This window comes from Danio rerio, chromosome 2, assembly GCF_049306965.1.
Source record: "Danio rerio strain Tuebingen ecotype United States chromosome 2, GRCz12tu, whole genome shotgun sequence".
Classification (NCBI taxonomy): Eukaryota; Metazoa; Chordata; class Actinopteri; order Cypriniformes; family Danionidae; genus Danio; species Danio rerio.
The window spans coordinates 54108901-54132096 of NC_133177.1; the positions used below are offsets into that span (position 1 = coordinate 54108901).

At 39.8% G+C, this 23196-nt stretch overlaps 1 protein-coding gene and 1 long non-coding RNA gene across 10 annotated transcripts in view; one reads left to right on the forward strand and one right to left on the reverse strand.

Moving 5' to 3' along the window:
• The window catches only part of fyco1b (FYVE and coiled-coil domain autophagy adaptor 1b), a 210961-nt gene that overhangs the window by 131531 nt on the left and 56234 nt on the right, over window positions 1-23196 (forward strand). For 6 of the 9 annotated variants that reach the window (XM_073930645.1, XM_073930642.1, XM_073930627.1 and 3 more), the window contains 7 exons: window positions 9514-9632; window positions 9757-9924; window positions 14088-14231; window positions 15294-15466; window positions 20327-20453; window positions 20780-20875; window positions 21902-22112. In XM_073930645.1, the coding sequence (XP_073786746.1) occupies window positions 9514-9632; window positions 9757-9924; window positions 14088-14231; window positions 15294-15466; window positions 20327-20453; window positions 20780-20875; window positions 21902-22112 (1038 nt within the window). Of the gene's footprint in view, window positions 1-784; window positions 1308-9513; window positions 9633-9756; window positions 9925-14087; window positions 14232-15293; window positions 15467-20326; window positions 20454-20779; window positions 20876-21901; window positions 22113-23196 lie in introns of those variants that run through there. The other 3 variants (XM_073930653.1, XM_073930650.1, XM_073930659.1) reach the window with 1 other exon arrangement.
• LOC141378937 (uncharacterized) lies at window positions 9190-13212 on the reverse strand. The gene is made up of 3 exons (XR_012394702.1): window positions 12985-13212; window positions 11813-12324; window positions 9190-10897 (listed from the first exon to the last, which is right to left on the reverse strand). It is a non-coding gene; the product is annotated as an uncharacterized lncRNA (long non-coding RNA).

Below are 23196 nucleotides of genomic sequence, written 5' to 3' on the forward strand. Positions count from 1 at the left end.
CACAAACAATGTTGAATTTGATCAACAAAATGGCCGCCAGGCTTTTTGCACCTTTTGCATGGCCTGACTGAAACTCCTTAAGCCAATAGCTGTAAAGATAAGCGTCTCCATCCAATGAGCTAAAAGACTGGAGATGGTCCCGCCCTCTCTCTTGACTCTGTTGCAAAGACCTTATGAATGAATAGGCCAGACACGCTTGTAAATTTAGTTAAAAAAATAAAAAAAAAAAAAAAAAAAACAATTCCATTTGACATTTAACTTCTGAAAAAATTATTACCCAACCAGTAAATATTAACAAGCTATTGAAAAACATTATGCCATCAAGCACAGAAGTCCAATTGTAATACGCCAGCGACTCATGTGTTGATTTACAAGCGTCATATAAGATTATATAGCAAGTCAGTCGGATGTGAAAACGGCAAAGAAACAAACTTCCCACTTGACTGTTATAAATACAAATTTAAACTTCACTATCACTTCACATGCTCAGTCTTCAAGGGGTACCAGTTTTCCAGGACCACCAGACTAGCCATATCCCATGTCCTCAGCTCTCCATTCATCTGTCATCCCGTTAGGAGACGAACACCCACCCCTACCATCCTTGCACATCGTATCAATGAAGTCATCGGACCATGCATTATCAAAAGCGCTTCCATTTACAGCCGCCCATGCCCTTATTAAGATGCCTCGCATGGATATAAACTAAAACAATTTTCATGTCTGCCATACTTGTATTATTTTGCAAAGATTTAATTTCTGATTCTCTTTGTTTTTTCTATTTTAGAGATCATGACTGCTGGCTCCAGAAGCTGACCCTCATCCAACCTATTACACTCCACATCCTCTTCACAAAGGATACATTCCATTTTTCACTTTATCCAATCTGTCCTAACCTGCAGTCTGCAACCTCCGAACCTGAAACCGTCGATTATCTTATTAAAAAGAAATCGACAACAACTTCATGATTGGAACTCCAAGGCTCCTCCTTTTAATATCTCGCGCATTAGCCCCATTGGTGTCGCTACTCAAAAATGTTCTGGCAAAAACGCCTTGTAGTCGACCTTTCGTCCCAACACAATTGCTCCTTTCCTAGCATTAACAGCACTATTCCATTGGACGAATATTTACTTAACTACTACGACATTGATCAAGAGATCTCTCTCATAAAGATAGCCAGTCGTAACACCTGGCTAGCCAAAGAAGACATTTCCCCTACCTTTAAAATCATGCCAATCCACCCAGACTTCTGGCACCTTTTGGCATTTATTGGCGAAATCAATTCTATTTTTCGGATGCAAAAGCAGCCCAAAAAAAAAAAAAAAAAAAAAAAAAAAAAAAAAAAAAAAAAAAAAATATTTGACATAATGTCAGAAGCTTTATGCTGGATTCTGTCTAATACTTACGAAATACCATACCTCATTCACCTTCTAGACAATTTCTTATTTCCCCCCCGTCATCTCCTCCAGCCAAACACCTAGCGATCACCCAGCAGGTTTTCGCTGATCTCGGAAGGACCCAGTACTTCAATCGAATTTCTGGGTATTAATCTAGACTCGCATAAATTCCAAGCATCCCTTCCTAAAGAGAAAATCAATCGAATAATTTCTCTATCCCAAATTTTCCTTGAAAAACAGATGTGCACACAACGAGAACTCCTACCAATTCTCGGCCATCTAAATTTCGCTATGCGCATTATTCCTTTCATTTCCCACCTCCATCAATTATCCACCACAGTTCATGGTTTAGAAGAAACAATTTTTCTCTCCAAACCCAGTCGCGATGAACTTTGCTTATGGATCTCTTTCCTTAAGCAATGGAACGGCTGTTCCTTTTTCTACAGCGACTTGATTGCATCCCCTATTGACATCAACACATACACAGACGCTGCCCCTCCAATAGGTTACAGTGGCTAATATAAAGGACACTGGTTTGTCTCAACATGGCCAACCCAATTGTAATTCCATTCCAAAGACCAATGTTTTTCAGCCCTCTTCAAATTCTACCCTATCATCGCAGCAGCCATCCTGTGGGGGGACGAATGGTCTACATCTAGCATTCTCTTTCACTGCGATAACGAAGCTACAGTGCATTGCATTAACAAAGGACGCTCCCACTCCCAATCGCTTATGCCATTTTTAAGACACCTTATCTGGATATCTGCTAAAAAACAATTTATCATGATTGCTGAACATGTACCTGGTTGCAAAAACCAAATCGCTGACTCTCTCTCTCTCATTTCTCTTTGCAGATATTCTGGCAACTAGCCCCGGAAGCAGACCCTCACCCAACGCCGGTCCCTCCTTATTCAGTAACGATATTTCCATAAACCACCCACTTCATAATCTTCATCAAACTTCTCTATCTCTTATCCTACAAGCAATAGCTCCCAGAACCCTCAATGCCTACCTCACAGCATGGAATTCGTTCAAACAATTCCATACCATGCTAGACAACCCATTACACTCAAAATCCTTACCTCATGCATCTACACCCTCTGTAAAGGTTACATTTCCTCCCATACAGCCCGCACCTTAGATGCTATGTTCAATCTAGCATTTTTTGGGGGGTTTCTTAAATGTTCTGAATTAACAGTTACATCCAAATTTAACCCTCTACTCCACCCCACCATCTCAGATCTAGCTTTGCAAGACAGGGAAACTATCTCTTTCCTTATCAAACAAAGCAAAACAGATTAATTCCAGAGAGGACACTCTATCCTCATTTTCAATATTCCTTCACCTACACACCCATTCCAAACCCTCTTAGCCTAGAAAATCTCAAGAGGCTAACCCACTGGCCCCGCTTTTTACTGATGACGCTAACCGTCCAGTATCTCGATTCTGGTTTCAAAAACACCTTAAAGAAATCTTTCGCCTATCAGGTTTTTCCCAGAGCCCTTTTCCAGCCACTCATTCAGGATTGGCGCAGCCACTACAACGGGCTCTCACACCATCAGATCCAGACCCTTGGTCGCTGGTCTTCTGAAGTTTTCAAATCTTATATACGTCTCAGTAAATACCACCTCAAGAAAGCCCAACAGGCTTTAACCAACCCCCAAGCACCTCCTCACACGGCTCCAACTCAAAAAGGTGTCTAACAGAGCCTTGACTCTCGCAAGAGTCATCCAAACCAAACCCCGCAGAAGCCCAATTGTCCACCCATGGCACCCTTACATGTTTGCCAAGGACTCCCTCAAGGGCCATTGCAGTTAGCATCTTCTGCAATCACCAATAGCTATTTACAGATGCAGACGTTTGTATCCACATGTTCTTTGCGCATTTACTGCGTTTGTACATATGTATTATATTTGTGCTTGTTCCCTTCTTCCAACTTTTCCAAATCTTTTATCCTTATAACCCTACTTTTCAGCCTCTCGTTCCTTTCTTCTCTACACTCCACTCCCAACTAATCTATTTTACACTCTACCTCTAATGATCTTGTTTCTACTGTCTAGACTCTTCAGACACCCGAAGGGGCCCCCTTGAGCTCCAACTCTCGCAGGATTCGGCCATAGCGGCCACAGTCCTTTCTTCTTCACGATGTTACCTATTCTTTTTCCGCCTAGACTCTTTCTCCAAGCTCCAAACCCCGCAGGGGTCCGCTCAAGCTAAAACTTCTTCACTCTACTTCAACTACCTCTCTTCTCCTTATGACTCACCCTCTAGCTCTGACCCCCACAGGGGTCGCTCCGAGCCCCAATCTCTCGCAAGAGTTATCCAAATCCTCTTTCCCACTCACTGATATCTATCTCCTCCTATCCGCAATCTACCCTCAAGCTCTGACCTCCACAAAGGTCGCTCAGAGCTCCAACTCTCACAAGAGTTACTCTCTTCCACTCACTGCTACCTATCTCCCCCTATCTACACTCTACCCCCAAGCTCTGACCTCCACAGAGGTCGCTTCAAGCTCCAACTCTCACAAGAGTTACTCTCTTCCACTCATTGCTCCTCCCAGCTACACTCTACCCTCAAGCTCAAACCTCCGCAGAGGTCACTCCTATCTACACCCTACCCTCAAGCTCAAACCTCCGCAGAGGTCACTCCTATCTACACCCTACCTTCAAGCTCAAACCTCCGCAGAGGTCGCTCCTAGCTACACTCTACCCTCAAGCTCAAACCTCCGCAGAGGTCACTCCTATCTACACTCTACCCTCAAGCTCAAACCTCCGCAGAGGTCACTCCTATCTACACCCTACCCTCAAGCTCAAACCTCCGCAGAGGTCACTCCTATCTACACCCTACCTTCAAGCTCAATCCTCCGCAGAGGTCGCTCCTATCTACACCCTACCCTCAAGCTCAAACCTCCGCAGAGGTCACTCCTATCTACACCCTACCTTCAAGCTCAAACCTCCGCAGAGGTCGCTCCTATCTACTCTCTACCCTCAAGCTCTAACCTCCGCAGAGGTCACTCCTATCTACACCCTATCCTCAAGCTCAAACCTCCGCAGAGGTCACTCCTATCTACACCCTACTTTCAAGCTCAAACCTCCGCAGAGGTCGCTCCTATCTACTCCCTACCCTCAAGCTCTAACCTCCGCAGAGGTCACTCCTATCTACACCCTATCCTCAAGCTCAAACCTCCGCAGAGGTCGCTCCTATCTACACCCTACCTTCAAGCTCAAACCTCCGCAGAGGTCGCTCCTATCTACACCCTACCTTCAAGCTCAAAACCTCCGCAGAGGTCGCTCCTATCTACACCCTACCTTCAAGCTCAAACCTCCGCAGAGGTCGCTCCTATCTACTCCCTACCCTCAAGCTCTAACCTCCGCAGAGGTCACTCCTATCTACACCCTACCCTCAAGCTCTAACCTCCGCAGAGGCTGCTCTAAACTCAAACTCTCACAAAGCTCCATCTTTCGTAAGAGCTACTCTCCTCCACTCTCTGCTCCATACCTTCACTCTACTCTGGCCCCCGCAGGGGTCACTTAGAGCTCCAACTCCCACAAGATTCACTCAAAGTTCTCTTTCACTGCTTCAAACCACCTATTCTCCCCTTCTTCTTAACCCCGAAAACCATGACCCCCGCAGGGGTTCCTTCAAACTCTAACTCCAGCAAGAGTTATTAGAATCCTCTTTTCACCCTTATTAATCCTATCTAATTAATGCCCATGCATTTAACCTCTTTTCTTCTATTATATCCAGCAGCCGGATATAGCTCTAAATTTCCTGCCTTTTGGGGGGTTTTTTCTTCGAATACGCGGCTGCTGTCCCGAGCGATTAATTCTGCATTTTGGGGAGTTCTGAGATCCACCGAGCTCAGGCTCCCTTCTTGCTCTGCCAACGGGAGGAAGCCCCGGGCTCGAGGAGCCCTTGAGCTCGGGGCTCTCTCCCGGGACAGCATGCCAAATAAGCTTTGTAAATCATCAGCTAAGTGTGAACTCTTGAAGTGAAGTTTATTCATAAACTAATTTCGAGAGGATCACGTGCTTATGATTTATCACGTCCAGTCTCGCATTTGCTAATCACTAATCTTCCAATCATATGAGCCCTAAGGCACCATAAATAGTCTAAGTTTCCAGTTCACTTTATCTTCGTTTGGAAGAAACCCCCCTCCTCCCCTATTCTCCTCCTTTACCTGTAATTGGGCGGCACGGCGGTCCAGTGGTTAGCACTGTGAACCACACAGCAAGAATACTGCCGGTCCTAGTTCGATAGGACCGGTGAGTGTTTCTGTGGGGAGTTTGTATGTCCTTCCCGTGTCCGCGTGGGTTTTCCCCGGGCTCTCCGGTTTCCTCCCACCATCCAAAGACATTCAACATACTTAACAATCAAGCTGGTCTAATTCCTTACGTTCCCTTAGCTACAGCGGCAGGGGAGTTCTGAGATCCACCGAGCTCAGGCTCCCTTCTTGCTCTGCCAACGGGAGGAAGCCCCGGGCTCGAGGAGCCCTTGAGCTCGGGGCTCTCTCCCGGGACAGCATGCCAAATAAGCTTTGTAAATCATCAGCTAAGTGTGAACTCTTGAAACACAAAGCACACAAAGCTCGTTCGTTCGTTCGCTCTCTCTCTCTCTCTCTCTCTCTCTCTCTCTCTCTCTCGCTCTCGCTCTCTCTCTCTCATACGCGCGCGTGCGCACTAACACACACACAAGCACCACGCAGACTCTCTCTTTCTAATTCGCATAGCAATATCCAGCAATAGCCCGCTCCCGTCCCAAATTAAACCCGTTACCGACCGCTCCCGCGATTTATTCGGAAATTTATTCCCGCGGCTGTCCCCGCGCCAGATTTCTGCGGCGCGGGAATAAATTTCCGAATAAATCGTGGGAGCAGAACTCTAGCACGGAGCTCCATAAACAAACAGCACGCGTCGCGTTTTTAACGTGACTTTGCACGCGATAAGATAAAATATCCAGTTAACCTGATACAGTACACGCGGTTACAAGTACCAAATCACAACTAAATACATTTGCAAGCTAGAGTAAACGAGGCAACAACTTTAACCGCACGTACTTACACTTGAGAAATGGAAGAAACCCATCCTGACGTCCATCAGTTACTCTTTACTGATCCTTCCTTTAACTGCTTGGTTATAATGCTGATGTTTTATCTTTGGGTAGAGACTCAATATAATGTCCATCTGCAGTGTGACTTCAATCGACCGGCATGTTTGTGTGCGTGTGTTTGTGGGTGTGCGTGTGTTTGTGGGTGTGTGTCTGGGTTTCTGCGTCAGAGGGCGGGGCCTCAGGTTTGAAATCTCCCGGGTTTGCGCGTGCACGTGAATAACTTGGTTTCGTTCGTACGTCATGGCGAAACACCTAATGAGTCGGTATCAAGGCGACTCGTTTGAAGCACTATGAGTCGACTCTTTTATAGATGAATCAACCGTTTTAAACACTGTATTCTTACAGATTTAAGCCTTAGCTGGATACTTCACTTCACTTAGAGCTGTGTTACACACTACATGGAGGGGAATTTTCAAAAACCCATAATATGGGCTCTTTAAGAATTAATGTTTTCTGTTGAAAAACAAAACGAGAGACTGTGTTCTGAAGCATGTTGGAAACCAGCAGCTATTCACTTTCATAGTAGGAACAAAGAATATATAGTGTGTAAGTCAATGGCTGTTTTTACTAACACTCTTCAGTATACATTTACCTGTGCTCAACAGAAGAAAAAAATCAAACAGGTTTGGTAGATGATATTTTTTGGGGTGAACTATCCATTTAAAATGCAATTAAACAAAAGTAGCATCACATCTTCAGTATTTTGATGTATATTCTGATGTAACAGACTTGATACGATTTGTTGACTATATCCATTTTTGATGACCTGCTTAGATTTTTAAAAGTAACCAAAACAAGCCATGTGTGTTTAAAACATACAACCTAAAGTAAATGTACTGACCCAAGAAAGCTTAGGCCGAAAAAAGGAACTGAATCCAACACTATTCTGTCACAGACAGAATGTTAATATTTTGCTTTTGTACCATCCTCAAAGTTTAGCATAATATTGGGTTTAATGCAGAGAATAATTAGAAGAGCATTCGAGCTTCAGTGGAGTATTTAACATTGTTTGTCACTGTTGTTTTTTAAGTGACGAGTGACTGGTTCTGACTGGAATATCCAGTCTGCTTACATTGCAGATGCAAATGCTCATGTTCAACAATTCATATTTAAAGTGGGGGGAAATGTATTGAACATGTCATGTTTTTTCCTGGGAATAATATTTCTAATGGAGCTGTTGACATGGAATTCAACCAGATTTTGGTAAAAACAAAAAAGGAATGTCCAGAACTACTGAAATGTATTTAATACTTTATATAAAAGGCTTTTTTGGTGATGGCAGCTTAAAGACGCCTCTCATATGAAGAATGAAGTCACATGCATTGCTCAGGTGTGAGTTTTTCAACAAAGTGTAAAAATCTTGATGCTTCTGTGGGTCTCGTTTATCAAATCTGAGCTTTATTTTGTGTTTTCTATTGGATTCAAGTCAGGTCATTGGCTGGGCCATTCTACAGCTTGATTTTCTTTCTCTGAAAGAGTTTGAGAGTTTCCTTGGCTGTGTTTTGGATCAGTATCTATGTTTCCATCCAAAAATGCAAATTTACTTTATGCACATAATTACTAATGCATAAAAAATGTGTGAATAAAGCAGCGCTTTCATCCAACAAGTCAAAGAGAACAAAATCAAAACTTCCTGATTAACTGGCTTCAAATTTTAATAGTTAAAATTTGAATTTTTTTTTTCCATTTAATAAATGACTTGCTCTATAGAAGGCAGACTCCTCTTAACATGCAGTAAATGCACAGTTGTGTTTGAAGGCATGAGACACTCAGCACAGACGCTTTTGATTCTGAAGGTAATTAATAATATAATAACACTAATACTGAAACGGTAAAGGTGTTTTAGCATGACCAAAACAACATTTCAGATGTTTTACAATGGACAAACCAGCAGATTGAGCACATTCACATGCATTTTTTTTCATCACATGATCTCTTATACCAAAATCACATGACTGTTTTTAATGCGCATACTGGAATTTGTTCGGTAAAAGTGTTTCTATCGTAGTTCATGCACATCGTTTCCTATCAAATAAAAAGTTTATCCGGGTCAGTTATGCGCATGCATTTTTATGCACATTTTCAAACATTTTGCGCATCTTGGCGTTTCCATCAACTGATTTTTTTATGTGCATATCCAAAATGTGCATAAAAATCCATGGATGGCAACTGTCTTGCTGAAATGTCCACCCTGGTTTTATCTTCATCATCCTGCTAATGTAGATGTTAGACTGAACTGCTGATATTCATTTAGACTGAGGAGGGGCAGAGGGTTGCTAAAGAACTGCTGAGAGCTGCTGTCTGGTCTTTCAGTGTTTTTCTACACCTCCTTCTCTTCTTTCATGTGTTCAATACTTTTTTCCTGTGTCATTTCATTTTATTACAAATAACTTCATTTGTAAGCTAATTAGATTTGTTTTCTTTTCATAGATGTATTTCCTTGGTTGTTATTAACATCTGGTTACAATTTCAAGTTAACAGCACCTTTAGAAATGTGTTTTCTAAGAAAAATGGTGACGTGTTCAATACTTATTTACAGCTGTATGTTTATTTACAGATATGATTGTGGTCTGAAACTAATTTAAAATGCCAGAATTCATGTGCTCTTTTAGCTTGCACGTTTGTGGCTCTGTGGCACGTGGAAGGGAAAAAAACAAACAGAATTTGGTTCTTTTTTTTTTTTTTTACTCTGTGGCCTAAATGATTGGAGAAGTCTGACATACCATAATGTATTTTGCAACAGAAGTCTGCAATTTCACAGGATAGTCCATTATCTGACAGTTTGATTACAGTTTGATATATTTACAAAAAGATCTGTAGCAAAATGTTTGAATGCCAACTTTAAATGCAAGCATGTATTGTGTGTGGAATCCTCATTATGCTTGTTTTAAAATGCTGTTAATAATGTTAACTGCTTGGTTTGCAACTTAGAGTTCAGTCCTACAGTGATGTTTTTTCGACCAGATTTTTTTAAATATCAAAATATTAAAGCATATTTTTGTTTTCACAGTCTCTAAACAGTGGGCAAAGTCAGATGATCGAAAAGACTACTGCTCTCATTGGTGACTCCGAAACCATAATTTATCAGAAAGAGGAACAGATTAAAAACCTCAAAGTGGACTTGTCGAGGTAGGAGATTTCTGTACTGCTTTTCAGGTAGTTCATACGTTTATGATTTAAACAAAGCAATCAACACTTTCACAATCCTCCGGTCGCTTTAAACACTTTCTGACCTGATCCTTGTTTATAACAGAGCCGAGAAGGAACTGGTTCTCGCTCAGCAGTCCTGTCAAGAACTGGGTGTGAATTTAAGCAGAAGTGCAATGGAGAAGCAAGCCGTCGAACTGAAGATGTCTGCTGAACTAGATGACCTTTACCGTACCAAAAAAAACCTGGAGGAGAGGCTCATTGAGCTCATAAGGTGACTTGTGTAGTTATATATAAAAGCCCTGGGTATACTTCAAATGAAATCGAAAAAAGAACTGAAATGACGTCATTTTAAACTAAATCCAGCTAAAATGACGTTATTTTGGTATTCATCTCGGCAACTCAAAACTTTTTGAGGAATTGCGTTTTGACTCCAAAACATCTATGAGCTACCATTGGTTTGTTGCGTTTATGCAATTGGTAGGTATGTTCTGGAACTCTACCTACTTTGGCGTGCATTTACTTCCGCCCCCCAATTCGTTTCCTAATCTAGTTCAGAAAGGAGAACAACAAGTTCAACATGGACAAACATAAGGCTACGTCTACATTAATCCAGATAAATTTGAAAATGGTGTTTTCATCTAAAAAGTCATAATTTCCTAGCTATTATTTTTAATTATTTTCGTCATCCACACTAAAATGACTGAAAACACTTTCGTTCATTCACTGTGTATGCGAACAGACGCTTTTAACAGTGTCATAGCCGCCTGCCGTTTATTTACTTCGTCACATGTCTGCAACTGAACAGCATCTCTTAGTAAACATTTTGTTTCCTGACATTAATCTTTAATATAGCTGTCAAAACGGACAGCATTTAAAACATCTGCGTTAAGGCTGATTTATACTTCTGCGTTGAGCACATGCGTAAGATCCATCGCAGCCTTCACGCGGTCGCATAGCCTTCACGTGGCTGACACGCACCGCTCTAAAAATTCAACTACACATCGCAACGATGCGTAGCAAAAGCTCTGTGATTGGTCGGCTTGGTAGTGGTGGCGAGTATGGGCGGTGCTGAGAACTCTGATGGAACGATTGTTTCATGTCTAGGATGATGTTGACTTTTGTTTTGTGTTTACCTTACGATTAAAGATTTTGCACGTCCGCCAGTTCCCGTCTCCGAATGAGCAAGATTGAGCTACTTGTAGCGTTCAGAAAAAACGCAAAAAAACTTGACACAGAGGATAGAGCTGCACAATTAATCGTTAAAAGACGGCGATCTCGATTCGACCCCCTAGACGATCTTAATCCAGCATTTCTACGATTCTGCCAATCATATTTTCAAGTTCAGGAGAGAAGCAAAGGCGGCTGCATGAGTCTTTTCATTGTTTCACACACGTTGCTCAGTGACATTGACACCTCCAAATGATGTTGAATGAGTTACATACAGTATTATAAGGTTTAATTCACCTAAAAATGTCATTTTTGTCTTCATATAATGATGTTATCGCAGCAGGGAAATCACAAGTGATGTGAAGTGCTGACTGTGAGCTGTTATCACAGAGAGGGAGCGCGCGCTCTACTTAATGATAGACGCGCTCGCGTCTACTTTAGTGAACAGAACCTGCATATGTTGCGAGTAACAGGTAATACAGTTTTTAAATAGTTAGTTTGTGGCACAGAGTGATCGTTTGGGAGCCACGCGCAAAGTATGAACAGCACTTAGCAGTAAAAATGAAAGCGAAAGTGTGCACTTCATTTAAATGATCAAATCGCATTTTAGAGTTATGATTACGACAAGCATGTGAAATCTTTTTTCTTCCATAGCGAACACACAGTTGTGCATGAAAATAAATGTTTACAATGTCAGTATAACTACTCTAGCCTATATATTGTTGAATATAAACTGATAATGACAAATGTCGGATTTTACCAGTGAAATAAAATTGTCTAATATGACAGATTGCAAGCATCTCAAACATAATAATTCAACATCAGAATTATTATAAGTAGAATAGAATTATTTATAAAAACTAGTAGATCTACACATAATATTATTATCGATGTTGTGCCATATGTTCGTTTTTACCATACCTTTATTTTACACATACTCATACTAAAATTTACTCATTTTAGTTAGAATCGTGCAACTCTAACAGAGGAACATAAAGACTTACTGCCAGCTAGCGTTTGGGAGGTGATATTGCAGAGCAACACAAACAGCACGCAGAAGTATAAATGCACAACTATGCACGAGGCAGGCACCATGGGTCATGCCAAGCACTTGACGCAGAAGTATAAATCAGCCTTTACAATGCTGTCCCACCATGTTAGCTGAATTGTTCACATGACTAAAATGAGTCATCGTTTTCGAAAGTTTTCACAGTCCATTTTTGTCCACTTCAGACTGCATTTTCAAAAAGATACATTTTCACTTACTAAAAATGTCAACAGTGTTGGTGGAAGGCCAAACTTGAGAGAAAAATATAGGTTTTTAAACAAAACATGGACACGACCTTAGTAGCAGAGCAGTAGCAGAGCAGTAGTTTATAGAGCAGAACACATGTTTATAGAACCTTTTTTTTTTTTCTCTCACAGCCGCCTATGTTGTTGTATTTAGGAGTAGACTGCTACACATAAGCAGCGTGACACATGTACAACTCTACCTCCTGCAGCACTGGTGTGTCTGAATGTGCAAAAACAATATATCATCACAAAGTCTTTGAGAATTATTTTTCTCTCAAACAAAAAAAAGAAAACGTTTGTTCTTCCATTCTGTTTGAAGTATACCAGGGCCTTAATTGATAGTTTTCAGTCACATGACCTGTGTGGAGACCTGCCAGGCAAAAAAAAAAAAAAAAAAAAATGGACCGCAATGTAGCAGGGGACTGCTTGCATCTTCTACAGATAGGGTCAACAGAAGAATACATCCTTGCCATCATTAGAAAGATGAAGTCTGTGTACCACTTTAAATTGAATATAAATTTTATATTAGAAAATTATACCAGAGCCTTAATTGATAGTTTTTAGTCACATGAACTGTGCGGAGACCTGCCAGGTAAAATAACTAAACAATGGCAGCTACACTGGGATCTCCATTGAAACACAGCACAAGCAGTCATTTTCCATTAGTTTCTAGAGAACATTTATAATTCATCTTAGTAATCATTTATAAAAGAAAGTTCATCCAAAACTAAATATTCTGTCATCATTTACTTACCCTTAATGTGTTCCAAGCCTGTTTGACTTTCTTTATTCTGTTGAACACAAAAAAAGATATTTTGAAAAATGTTGTAAACCTGTAACCATTGACTTCTGTGGTTTTTGTTTATTCTACAATAATCAATGGTTGCAGGTTTCAGCTTTTTCCTAAATATCTTCTTTAGTGTTGAACAGAATAAAATGTGTGTGTGTGGATGTGTGTGTGCGTGCGTGCGTGCGTGCGTGCGTGTGTGTGTGTGTGTGTGTGTGTGTGTGTGTGTGTGTGTGTGTTTGAATAAGTACATTTGCATTTTGGGTGAACTATCCCTTTAATAAATTCTATGCCAAGGGTTCCTAAACAGTTCAGCCCGCGACCCCCAAAATGACAATGCCAGTGACTCGTGACCCCCAATATCCTCTGAGGTGGTTATAAATACAGAAACCTTGCATGCAATTGCGCACACACAACAATAGACCCAAGTCTATTCTTCGTTTAATTTTTTTTATATATGTCAGTGCTGTAAATGGGCCAGAAAGTTGGTGTTAACCTGGTGTTATAAAATCAATCTGCTGCATCTCATGCTATTGCTGTGTCTTTAATATAATGTAATTACCTTAGGGGCTGCAATCTAATAGAACTAGTAACTAACTATAAGCTACTATAGTAACTATATAGTAACTATATAGTATATAGTAACTATAACAACATATATATTTTCCCTTCAGTAGTTTATGGGTAAAATATGGTAAATCTTATGGTTTAATAAAAATAAATCGATTTTTTTTTAAATCACCAGGCAACCCCCCCTTCATTGTCTCACGACCCCTCGGGCCCTCGGGGGCTTCGACCCCTACTTTGAGAACCACTGCTCTATACATTCTCTATCAAATAATGGTATAATCATGTATAGTATACTGTATACATTTTTTTTTCAAGCTACAAATATTTGGATCACATATCAACAGAAACAGACATTTATGATCATAAACTGTAAATTTCGTGCTCTCAAGATCTATATACTGCACCTGCACCCGTTTTTAAAACCCTCATGTTCCTGTCAGAGAGGCGTTCCACTGAATGTGTGATGACTTGTGAAAACTGTTAATGCGGTTTTGCTCATGTTTTTCTAACACATTTGACAGTATGTTCTCTGGAAACCAAAGAAATACATTTGAAAGTGCTTTATAATGCTAAAATGTTGCAAGCCTCTGATCGTAGACCTCTGGCTCCCCCTGTAGGGAGAAAGATGCTTTGTGGCAGAAGTCTGACGCTCTGGAGTTTGAGCAGAAACGAAGAGCTGAGGAGCAGACAGACAGAGACGTCACACACTGCCTGAGCTGCAAGAGCCAGTTCAGCTGGATGCTGCGCAGATACAACTGCAGGTCAGGGGGAAATTTTTGCAGAAATGGTCTGGTTTTGTTTTAGACACCTGTTGTAAATGATATTTTTCTAGCATTTGCTTCAGCTAAATGAAATGTAATAGTACGTCAATTTTATTTATCAAGCACATTTGAATTAAGTTTACACCAAAGATGGAATGTAACTAAGTACAAATACTTTGTTACTGTACTTAAGTAGATTTTTCTGGTATTACTACTTATTTTTCTGACAACTTTTTACTTTTACTTCTTACATTTTTACACAAATATCTGTATTTTCTACTTCTTACATTTTTGAATCAGGCTCGTTACTTTTGTTTTACTGTGTTTTGCAGCACAATCTAAATTATTGTTGTCATTGAACAATTTAAGCGCCTTTTTATTTTCGTCAATACACGCCTGCATGCTCCAGTTTGTGGCTTTTCAACCAAGGCTATCACGCACCCTATGTAAGCTAGTTTGATGAAACTGCGTAGACGGCGAATTTAACATGACTTATGCTGTCCTGTTTACACAGTAATAAGACACATTTTGCTTGATCCGATCACAGGTGAACAAGCGAGACACATTCCAGTCCAAAAACATGCCATACAAATGCCTAAGGTTAAGAGTCCTTTGTCCACCTTTGATCATACTGCACTCTGGTCTTTCAGGCCTTTATTGTGACGATCCATGCGCAAAGCGCAGGGCGCAAAAGCATTAAGGGTGTGTAAGAATAAACTTTTACTAAACAGAGTGTGTCAGTTGTGTGCCTCGCTTAAACATTGCTTAAAACATGCAGGATTTACAGCAATACAGAAATATCTTTACAGATGAAAAAGAATTCAATTTAATTTCTAATTTAGAAAGTCCTCGTCTTAACATGGGTATTATTATTAATCAGAAGTTGAGTGTACATAGTTTAACGTTAGGAAATGCAGTCTTGAATTTACAAACAGTCGGCAAGTCCCAACTAGTTTTTTTGCATGCTTGTTGAATTTAAATATTCTTTTCTTTGAAAGAAAAAAAATACTGATCACAAATTTTTGAACAATTGTATATTATCTGCATGATATTTTTTGGCAGGTTTTGTGGACGTCCGTTTTGCTACAGTTGCTGCAGTTTTGGTGGTAAGGATCGCTGTTGTAAGAGCTGCTCGACTCACAGTGAGCGCCAACAGGCGGATCAGGGCAGTCCTTCACACTCAACCTACAGCCCAATATCAAGCCCTAATCAAACCAGCACTCCAGGTGTCCCATGTGAGTGCTAAAACAACATGCACACTGCAGAGGCAATTTGATGTGGTTTTGCAGACTGTTAAATCATTGTAAATGTCACAACGCTAGAACTATGGATTCTAGTGTCAATTTTGACCTTTTTAAAAAATAAATTTATTTATTACATTTGTTAAAACAAAATCCATATAACTACAGTACCCTAACTTTTTCTAAATGTGTATTTAATTCTAAAAATGTTTTATTAAAATTGCAAAACACCAAATGGGTATTTCTACATTGAAAAGCTATAATGGTCAAATTGACTGCATGGCATTCAGTGTCAGCTACTTTTTCCTGTTCCTTTGAATATGCATGTGTCTTTTGTGTGTGCACTTTCAATGGTTATATTACAGAGAAGATAGTATTTTTTGTTTATGACTTCATAAAATGTAATGATAGACATACAAGAGGTATTTTTTAAAATTACATTTACATTTGTTGCCATACTACTGAAAGCAGCAGCAGATTCACCTCAGATCTTGAAAATAAAATAAACCATTTAAAATTGAACTTCATTACTGTAACTCAAAACCATCACATATCAGTGACTCAGCATCTACATTTAATAATGTTAAAGAGGTTTAATATGTATTATTTAGATACATTTACATTTAGTCATTTAGCAGAGGCTTTTATCCAAAGCGACTTACAAATGAGGGCAAGGAAGCAATTTACACAACTAAGAGCAACAATGAATAAGTGCTATAGGCAGGTTTTAGGTCTGTAAAGTCTAAAAAGGGAAGCATTCGTAATTTATTATTATTTTTTTTTAGTACAGTTCGGGAAAGGGATTTCTTCCCTCTTTGGGATGGAACCACGAGGCGACGTACATTTACAGAACGCAAGTTTCTGGAGGGCACATAAATCTGCAGAAGTGAGAGCAGATAAGAAGGAGCAAAGCCAGAAGTCGCTTTATAGGCAAATGTCAGAGCTTTGAATTTGATGCGAGCAGCAACTGGCAGCCAGTGCAAACGGATGAGCAGCAAAGTGACAAGTGCTCTTTTAGGTTCATTAAAGACCACTCGTGCTGCTGCGTTCTGGAGCAGCTGAAGAGGCTTCATAGAGTTAGCTGGAAGCCCCGCTAGTAGAGATCTTTCTGATGTTATAGAGTGCGAATCTGCACGATCGAGCAGTTCTAGAAATGTGGTCAGAGAAGTTTAGTCGGTCATCAATCGTTACTCCAAGGCTTTTCACCATTTTGGATGCAGTAATGGTTGCCCCATCCATCTGGATTGAAAAGTTATGCTGTAGAGTCGGGTTGGCAGAAACTACAAGCATTTATGTTTTCACGAGGTTAAGCTAAAGATGATGATCTTTCATCCAGTGTGAAATGTCCGACAGGCAGGCTGACATGCGAGCTGGAACTGATCATATTTATTAGATCATACTATTTGGTTGTGTAGTGAGTGCACTATTCTGTGCTTCTAAATGGCTGTATTTGAATGTTTCTGTTTTGTTTTGTCTGGCGCAAACAGCCAAATTGCTTATCACTGCAAATCTCATCACATAGCGTGTTTTTAGGACACAGGGTTACAATGTAACCTGATCACCTAATGTATACATTCTTAATTCATTCATTTTCTTTTCGGCTTAGTCCCTTTATTAATCTGGGGTCGCCACAGCAGAATGAACCGCCAACTTATCCAGCATATTTTTTATGCAGCGGATGCCCTTCCAGCTGCAACCCATCTCTGGGAAACATCCATACACACTTATTCACACTCATACACTATGAACAATTTAGCCTCCCCAATTCACCTTTACCGCATGTCTTTGGACTGTGGGGGAAACCGGAGCACCTGGAGGAAACCCACGCGAACGCAGGGAGAACATGCAAACTCCACACAGAAACACCAACTGACCCAGCCCAAGCTCAAACCAGCAACCTTCTTGCTTTGAGGCGACAGCACTACCTACTGCGCCACTGCGTCACCTGTATTCATAATATTCATATTATTTGCTAATTAATAACCTCATGTGGAACTCTGAATCTGCGTCTCATTTTGGTGTCTGCTACTGTCCACTGGAAGTCACATTTTGGTCACGGGCGCATGCTTTAAGAGCCTTTCTGAATGAATGAGTAAATGAATGAAATACGTTGTTTTTGATACACCTACATTACACACATACATTAAAATTGGCTTAACTGGCATTGGGCCGGTTAAAAGAAGCTAAACAAAGACAGCCGTTACGACACAGAAAACACATTTTCAAGTCAGAATATCTGACTTCAGCATTGTTTTTCAGATAAACAAGAATGTTCACTTAGCATGTTTCTTTAATATCTGCAAACATATTATATTTTTATACTTTTAGAAGAAACAAAAACCTGCATACAGCACCTTTAACTAACCTACTGTAATCAGCAAGACTTTTTGTTGTAGTTGTCTAAATACCTGAGGAATAAAGGCTCCGCCCTCTTCAGGTGACGGGCAGGAGCAGTGGTGCGTCTGCATGTAAAGGGACACACAAGAGTGTTTTTGCATTTTTTTTTTCTTCCAAACTTCACATACTTGTTCTAAGCACACCTGACATTTTGTGAACATTTAAAAAAAAAAATTCTAATGTAAAATGCTAATTAATACTTCATGCACTTGTGCTTAGCATAACTAAGTACACCCTATTAAGAAAATTAATATTTTTATCTATTTCTCAGTGAATATAAGAAAATTAATATTTTTATCTATTTCTCAGTGAATATAAGCAATGTATTTTGGTGCTTTTAAACTAAACTAGACTGCAGCTCCGCACAGGAAGTTTGGCCAAAATAATAAGGGTCGTGCCCAACAGAGCCTAGTTTCTCTCAAGGTTTTTTTTCTTTCCCTTCTTCGTCAATTTCGTAGTTTTTTTTCCACACCACTGTCACCTCTAGCTTGCTTGGATTGGGATTTGTGGAGCTGCGCTTCAGTGGATTTGCTCTTCAGTGTTTGAACTTTCAGCAGTGAAATTTAAACCACACTGAACTAAACTAAACTGAACTTCAACTCTGAAATCTGAACTTTACTAAAACTATGTTAAGCTGCTTTGACACAATCTACATCAGCGGTTCTCAAAGTGGGGGTCGGGACCCCCTGGGGGTTGTGGGACAATGACAAGGGTTCGCTTGGTGATTTCATTTATTCATTCATTTTCTTGTCAGCTTAGTCTCTTTTATTATTCTGGGGTCGCCACAGTGGAATAAACCGCCAACTTATCCAGCAAGTTTTTATGCAGCGGATGCCCTTCCAGCCGCTATCTCTGGGAAACATCCACACACACATTCACACACACACTCATACTCTAAGGACAATTTAGCCTAACCAATTCACCTGTACCGCATGTCTTTGGACTGTGGGGGAAACCGGAGCACCCGGAGGTAACATGCAAACTCCACTCAGAAATGCCAACTGAGCCGAGGCTCGACCCAGCGACCTTCTTGCTGTGAGGCGACAGCACTACCTACTGCGCCACTGCTTGGTGATTTCCAAAACTCAAATAAACTTTATTAAACTATTTGAATTACCATATTCTAATCATAATCCACAGAAGGTAGTTACTCGTTGCGTTAAAGAAACAACAACATACAAATAAAAATCCATCAGCCATCAGCCTTTAATTTTTATATTAAAATGTAATTAAATTAATAAACTACTATTAAAAAACATTATATGGTTAATATACTGTTGCATTTTTATGTTGTCAATTTGCTCATGTTTATATATGCCTTTAGTTGTGTGTGCAACATTTATGTAGTTACAGTTTAATCACCTTGAAAAATAGAGGTCGCGAGTCACTGACATTGTTATTTTGGGGGTCGCGGGCTGAAAAATTTGGGAACCTCTGATCTACGTTGTTAAAAGCGCTATATAAAAAAACATGAATTGAATTGATTTAAATTTATTAAACAAATATATTTATTAAAATACTGTTTTAGTCACCTAACATATTTAGAAATTGAAAGATAAGACAATTAAATAAATTCAAGCAAGATATTGCAATAAAAATGTACAACCTACAAAATTTCAGCTAAATTTGTCAATTTTTATTAAATTTGTGCAACATTTATGTAGTTACAGTATAATCACCTTGAAAAATGGAGGTCGCGAGTCACTGACATTGTTATTTTGGGGGTCGCGGGCTGAAAAATTTGGGAACCCCTTGATTTAAGTTGTTTAAAGCGCTTTATAAATAAACATCAATTGAATTAGAATGAATTTATTAAACAGATATATTTATTAAAATACTGTTTTAGTCACCAAACATATTTAGAAATTGAAAGATAATAAAATTAAATTAATTCAAGCAAGATATTGCAATAAAATTTACAACCTGTTAAATTCTAGCTAAATTTGTCAATTTTTATTAAATTTGTGCAACATTTATGTAGTTACAGTTTAATAATTGTTAAAAGCGCTATATAAATCAACATGAATTGAATTGAATTAAATTTATTAAACAGATATATTTATTAAAATATTATTTTAGTCACCCAACATATTTTGAAATTGAAAGATAATACAATGTAATTAAATTCAAGCAAGAAAAAATTACAACCTACAAAATTTCAGCTAAATTTGTCAATTTTTTTTGCTTCTCTTGACTTTTCCTCTTTTTAAAATTTGTATTGAATATTTTTCTCTCACATAAATTTGGGTGTACTAATCTTTGGACTTATCGTGAGTTATTTTGTTAGATAAGCTCCAGATTTGGCTTCAGTACCGACAAATCTAATGTAAATGCACAAATCTAATATTGTACAGCTTCCTATTAAAAATACGAGTTTAAAAGGCAGATTTGTGAGGGGTGTACTTGTACATGCTGAGCTCTGTATTTCCATGTGTAATGTGTCTGTTCTTCTCAAAGGGATACTAAAGTCCCCTCGACCTGACGACATGGCGTATGACATCATCACAGAAGATGAAGTGAACCGCGTTCATGACAGCGACTCGTCATCCTACACCACTGCGCTTTCACCAGAGACACAACAGCTGTGAGACTCATACACACACACTCACTAACACACTCGCATACACACACACCTGTCTTGTTAAACGCAGCACACTGAATTCATGCTAAAGTAACAGACACAATTAAATAAGCTCCTGCTGAGTTAAACTCTGTTTCATTATTGGATTTATTTGTATTCATCAGAGCAAATTGGATGTGAACACATGGTGCCTGTCAGTGTATCTCAGTGTATAAACATAAAAGTGAATCTAGTTGGCTTTGTTTAGCCAACTGCTTCTCTGATTCTTTTTTTTGTAATTAAGTTTGTGTGTGACGAGGAATAGAATGTAAACGCATGCATGTCTGCAGAAGCAGCAGTGATGTCACCAGCACAGAAGATTCAGACGAGCTGATTGGCTCCGTTCAGGATTCAGAGATCTGCCTGCTGAAATCTGGAGAAAGGACGTGAGTGAGACAGACATTGCTAATGATGGGTCCTGATGCCCTTCTGATTTTTCTATCCAATTCAATTCATGTTTATTTGTATAACACTTTTCACAATAACTATCAAAGGTGCAGCTTTTACATTACAATCAAAATCACACTCAAAATTTGTTTTGCTGCTTACTCAGACTACATATTTATTTCTCTTCGGCGTAGTCCTTTTATTAATTTGGGTCGCCACTGTGGAATGAACTGCAACCTTATCCAGCATATGTTTTACACAACGGATGCCCGCCCAGCCACAACCCAGCACTTGGAAACATCCATACACACTCATTCACACACATACACTACGCCCAATTTAGTTTCTTCAGGGAAACCGAAGCACTTGAAGGAAACCCACGCCAACACGGGGAGAACATGCAAATTCCACACAGAAATGCCAACTGACCCAGCCGAGACTGGAACCAGCGACCTTCTTGCTGTGAGGCGACAGTGCTAACCACTGACCCACTGTGCCGCCCTACTAGATATATAAAATGAGCTAAAACAACATAATTCTTGAGATTCTTTGGGATGACTTTAATGCTTTATGTTCAATCCACTTAAATTTGTAAAAAACAAAGAAGTCAACTCAATCGATTCGTGTTGGGACAACATGAATGAATTGTGTGGGACTCAGCCTTTTTTCTACAGTGCAGAAAGAGTTTTGATATGTATGGGGTTCTTGCGGGTGCTCTGGTTTCCCCAACAGACATGCAGTATAAGTGACTTTAATAAACTTAATGTGTGTGTGTGAATGTGAGTGTATGGGTGTTTCCTAGTACTGGGATTCAGCTGGAAGGCCATCCACTGTGTAAAACATATGCTGGATAAGTTGTTGGTTCATTCCACTGTGGCGACCCCTAATTATTAAGGGACTAAGCTGAAGGAAAATGAATGAATAAATGTTAATATGAAGTTTATGGTATTATCGTATTATTCATGCAAATAACCTGTCAGTGTTCCCATGATCAATAGTGTTAATGTTAGTGTTGTTTTTCACAGGCTGTCTGTGCCATTCAGTGTGGATGACGTGATGCATTTTGGCAGTAAATCCAAAGAGCTGTTCATCAAGTCCAGCTGTTACAGTGTAATTCTCATAAGCGCTGCACATCCGGGCCCTTCGATCGGCTGGACCTTCTCCTCTGAACCCAAGAGCATCGCCTTCAGCGTGGTCTACAGAGAGACCACAGATACGCCTCTAGAACAGGCCAAGGTAACATTCAGAAATAAATCAGCATTATTTAGTATAATGTGTGCTTTTCATGATGTTTTCATCCACTCTGGGGTGATTTCTTAATTCGGCCACAGCTTTCTCTGCGTTTCGTCAAATGGAATGATTTTGGTGACAAATCTCATTTTATTCACTCCTGTGAAATGTTTATTCTTCATATATATATATATATATATATATATATATATATATATATATATATATATATATATATATATATATATATATATATATATATATATACACACATACTTATACATATATATATAATATATTTATATATATATATTTTTTTTTTAATATATATATATATATATATATTAGGGATGTAACGGTAAATACCGTCATACCGCAATAGCAATTTTTTTCGATATTACCGTAGTCGCATGACTCGATAAAACTATAGGTCTTCTGAGAAAATTTGCTCAGGCGAATGAAGCGAACGGGAGGTAGCGGAAACTACAATTCCCATCAGCCTAGGCGTGGCCATCATCATTTGCGGTCTGTTGTCGCTACAGATCTAGTAATGTGAAAATGGAGTGTGCTGCTTGTTGCGGGGATGAAAAAGAGCTGGAAATGATCGAACCTAAATCGGGTGTTGTCGCCGCGCGTGTACTGAATAGCGGTGTTGTTGCGCGCGTTCTGATCAGCTGTGGTGTCGCGCGCGTACTGTAAAGCGGGGAGGGGGGTTGAGCGCGCATACTCAAAAGCGGTGTTGTCGCGCGCCTACTGAAGGGCGGGACGGAGGGTGTGTCGCGTCGTGGGGGCACTTTTGATCATTTTGGAAGAGCATTTTCTATCCAAGACTAAAAAGGGCATGTGCACTGCACAGGTTGAGCCTTATGTGTGCACGTGCCTGCAAGTCGGGGAATACGACTAATAACAGTCATGGGGACTGCAGAAACACAGCACACTGTTCAGATTGATGCAGACATTGACTTGTACCGCAAAGAGATCTCTATCTCACTCATGGTTTGTCCTCTCAAGTGGGGGAAAGACAATGCACAGCGTTACCCACTGCTGTCAACCTGGGCCAAGTCATATCTCTGTCCCAGAAACCTCAGTC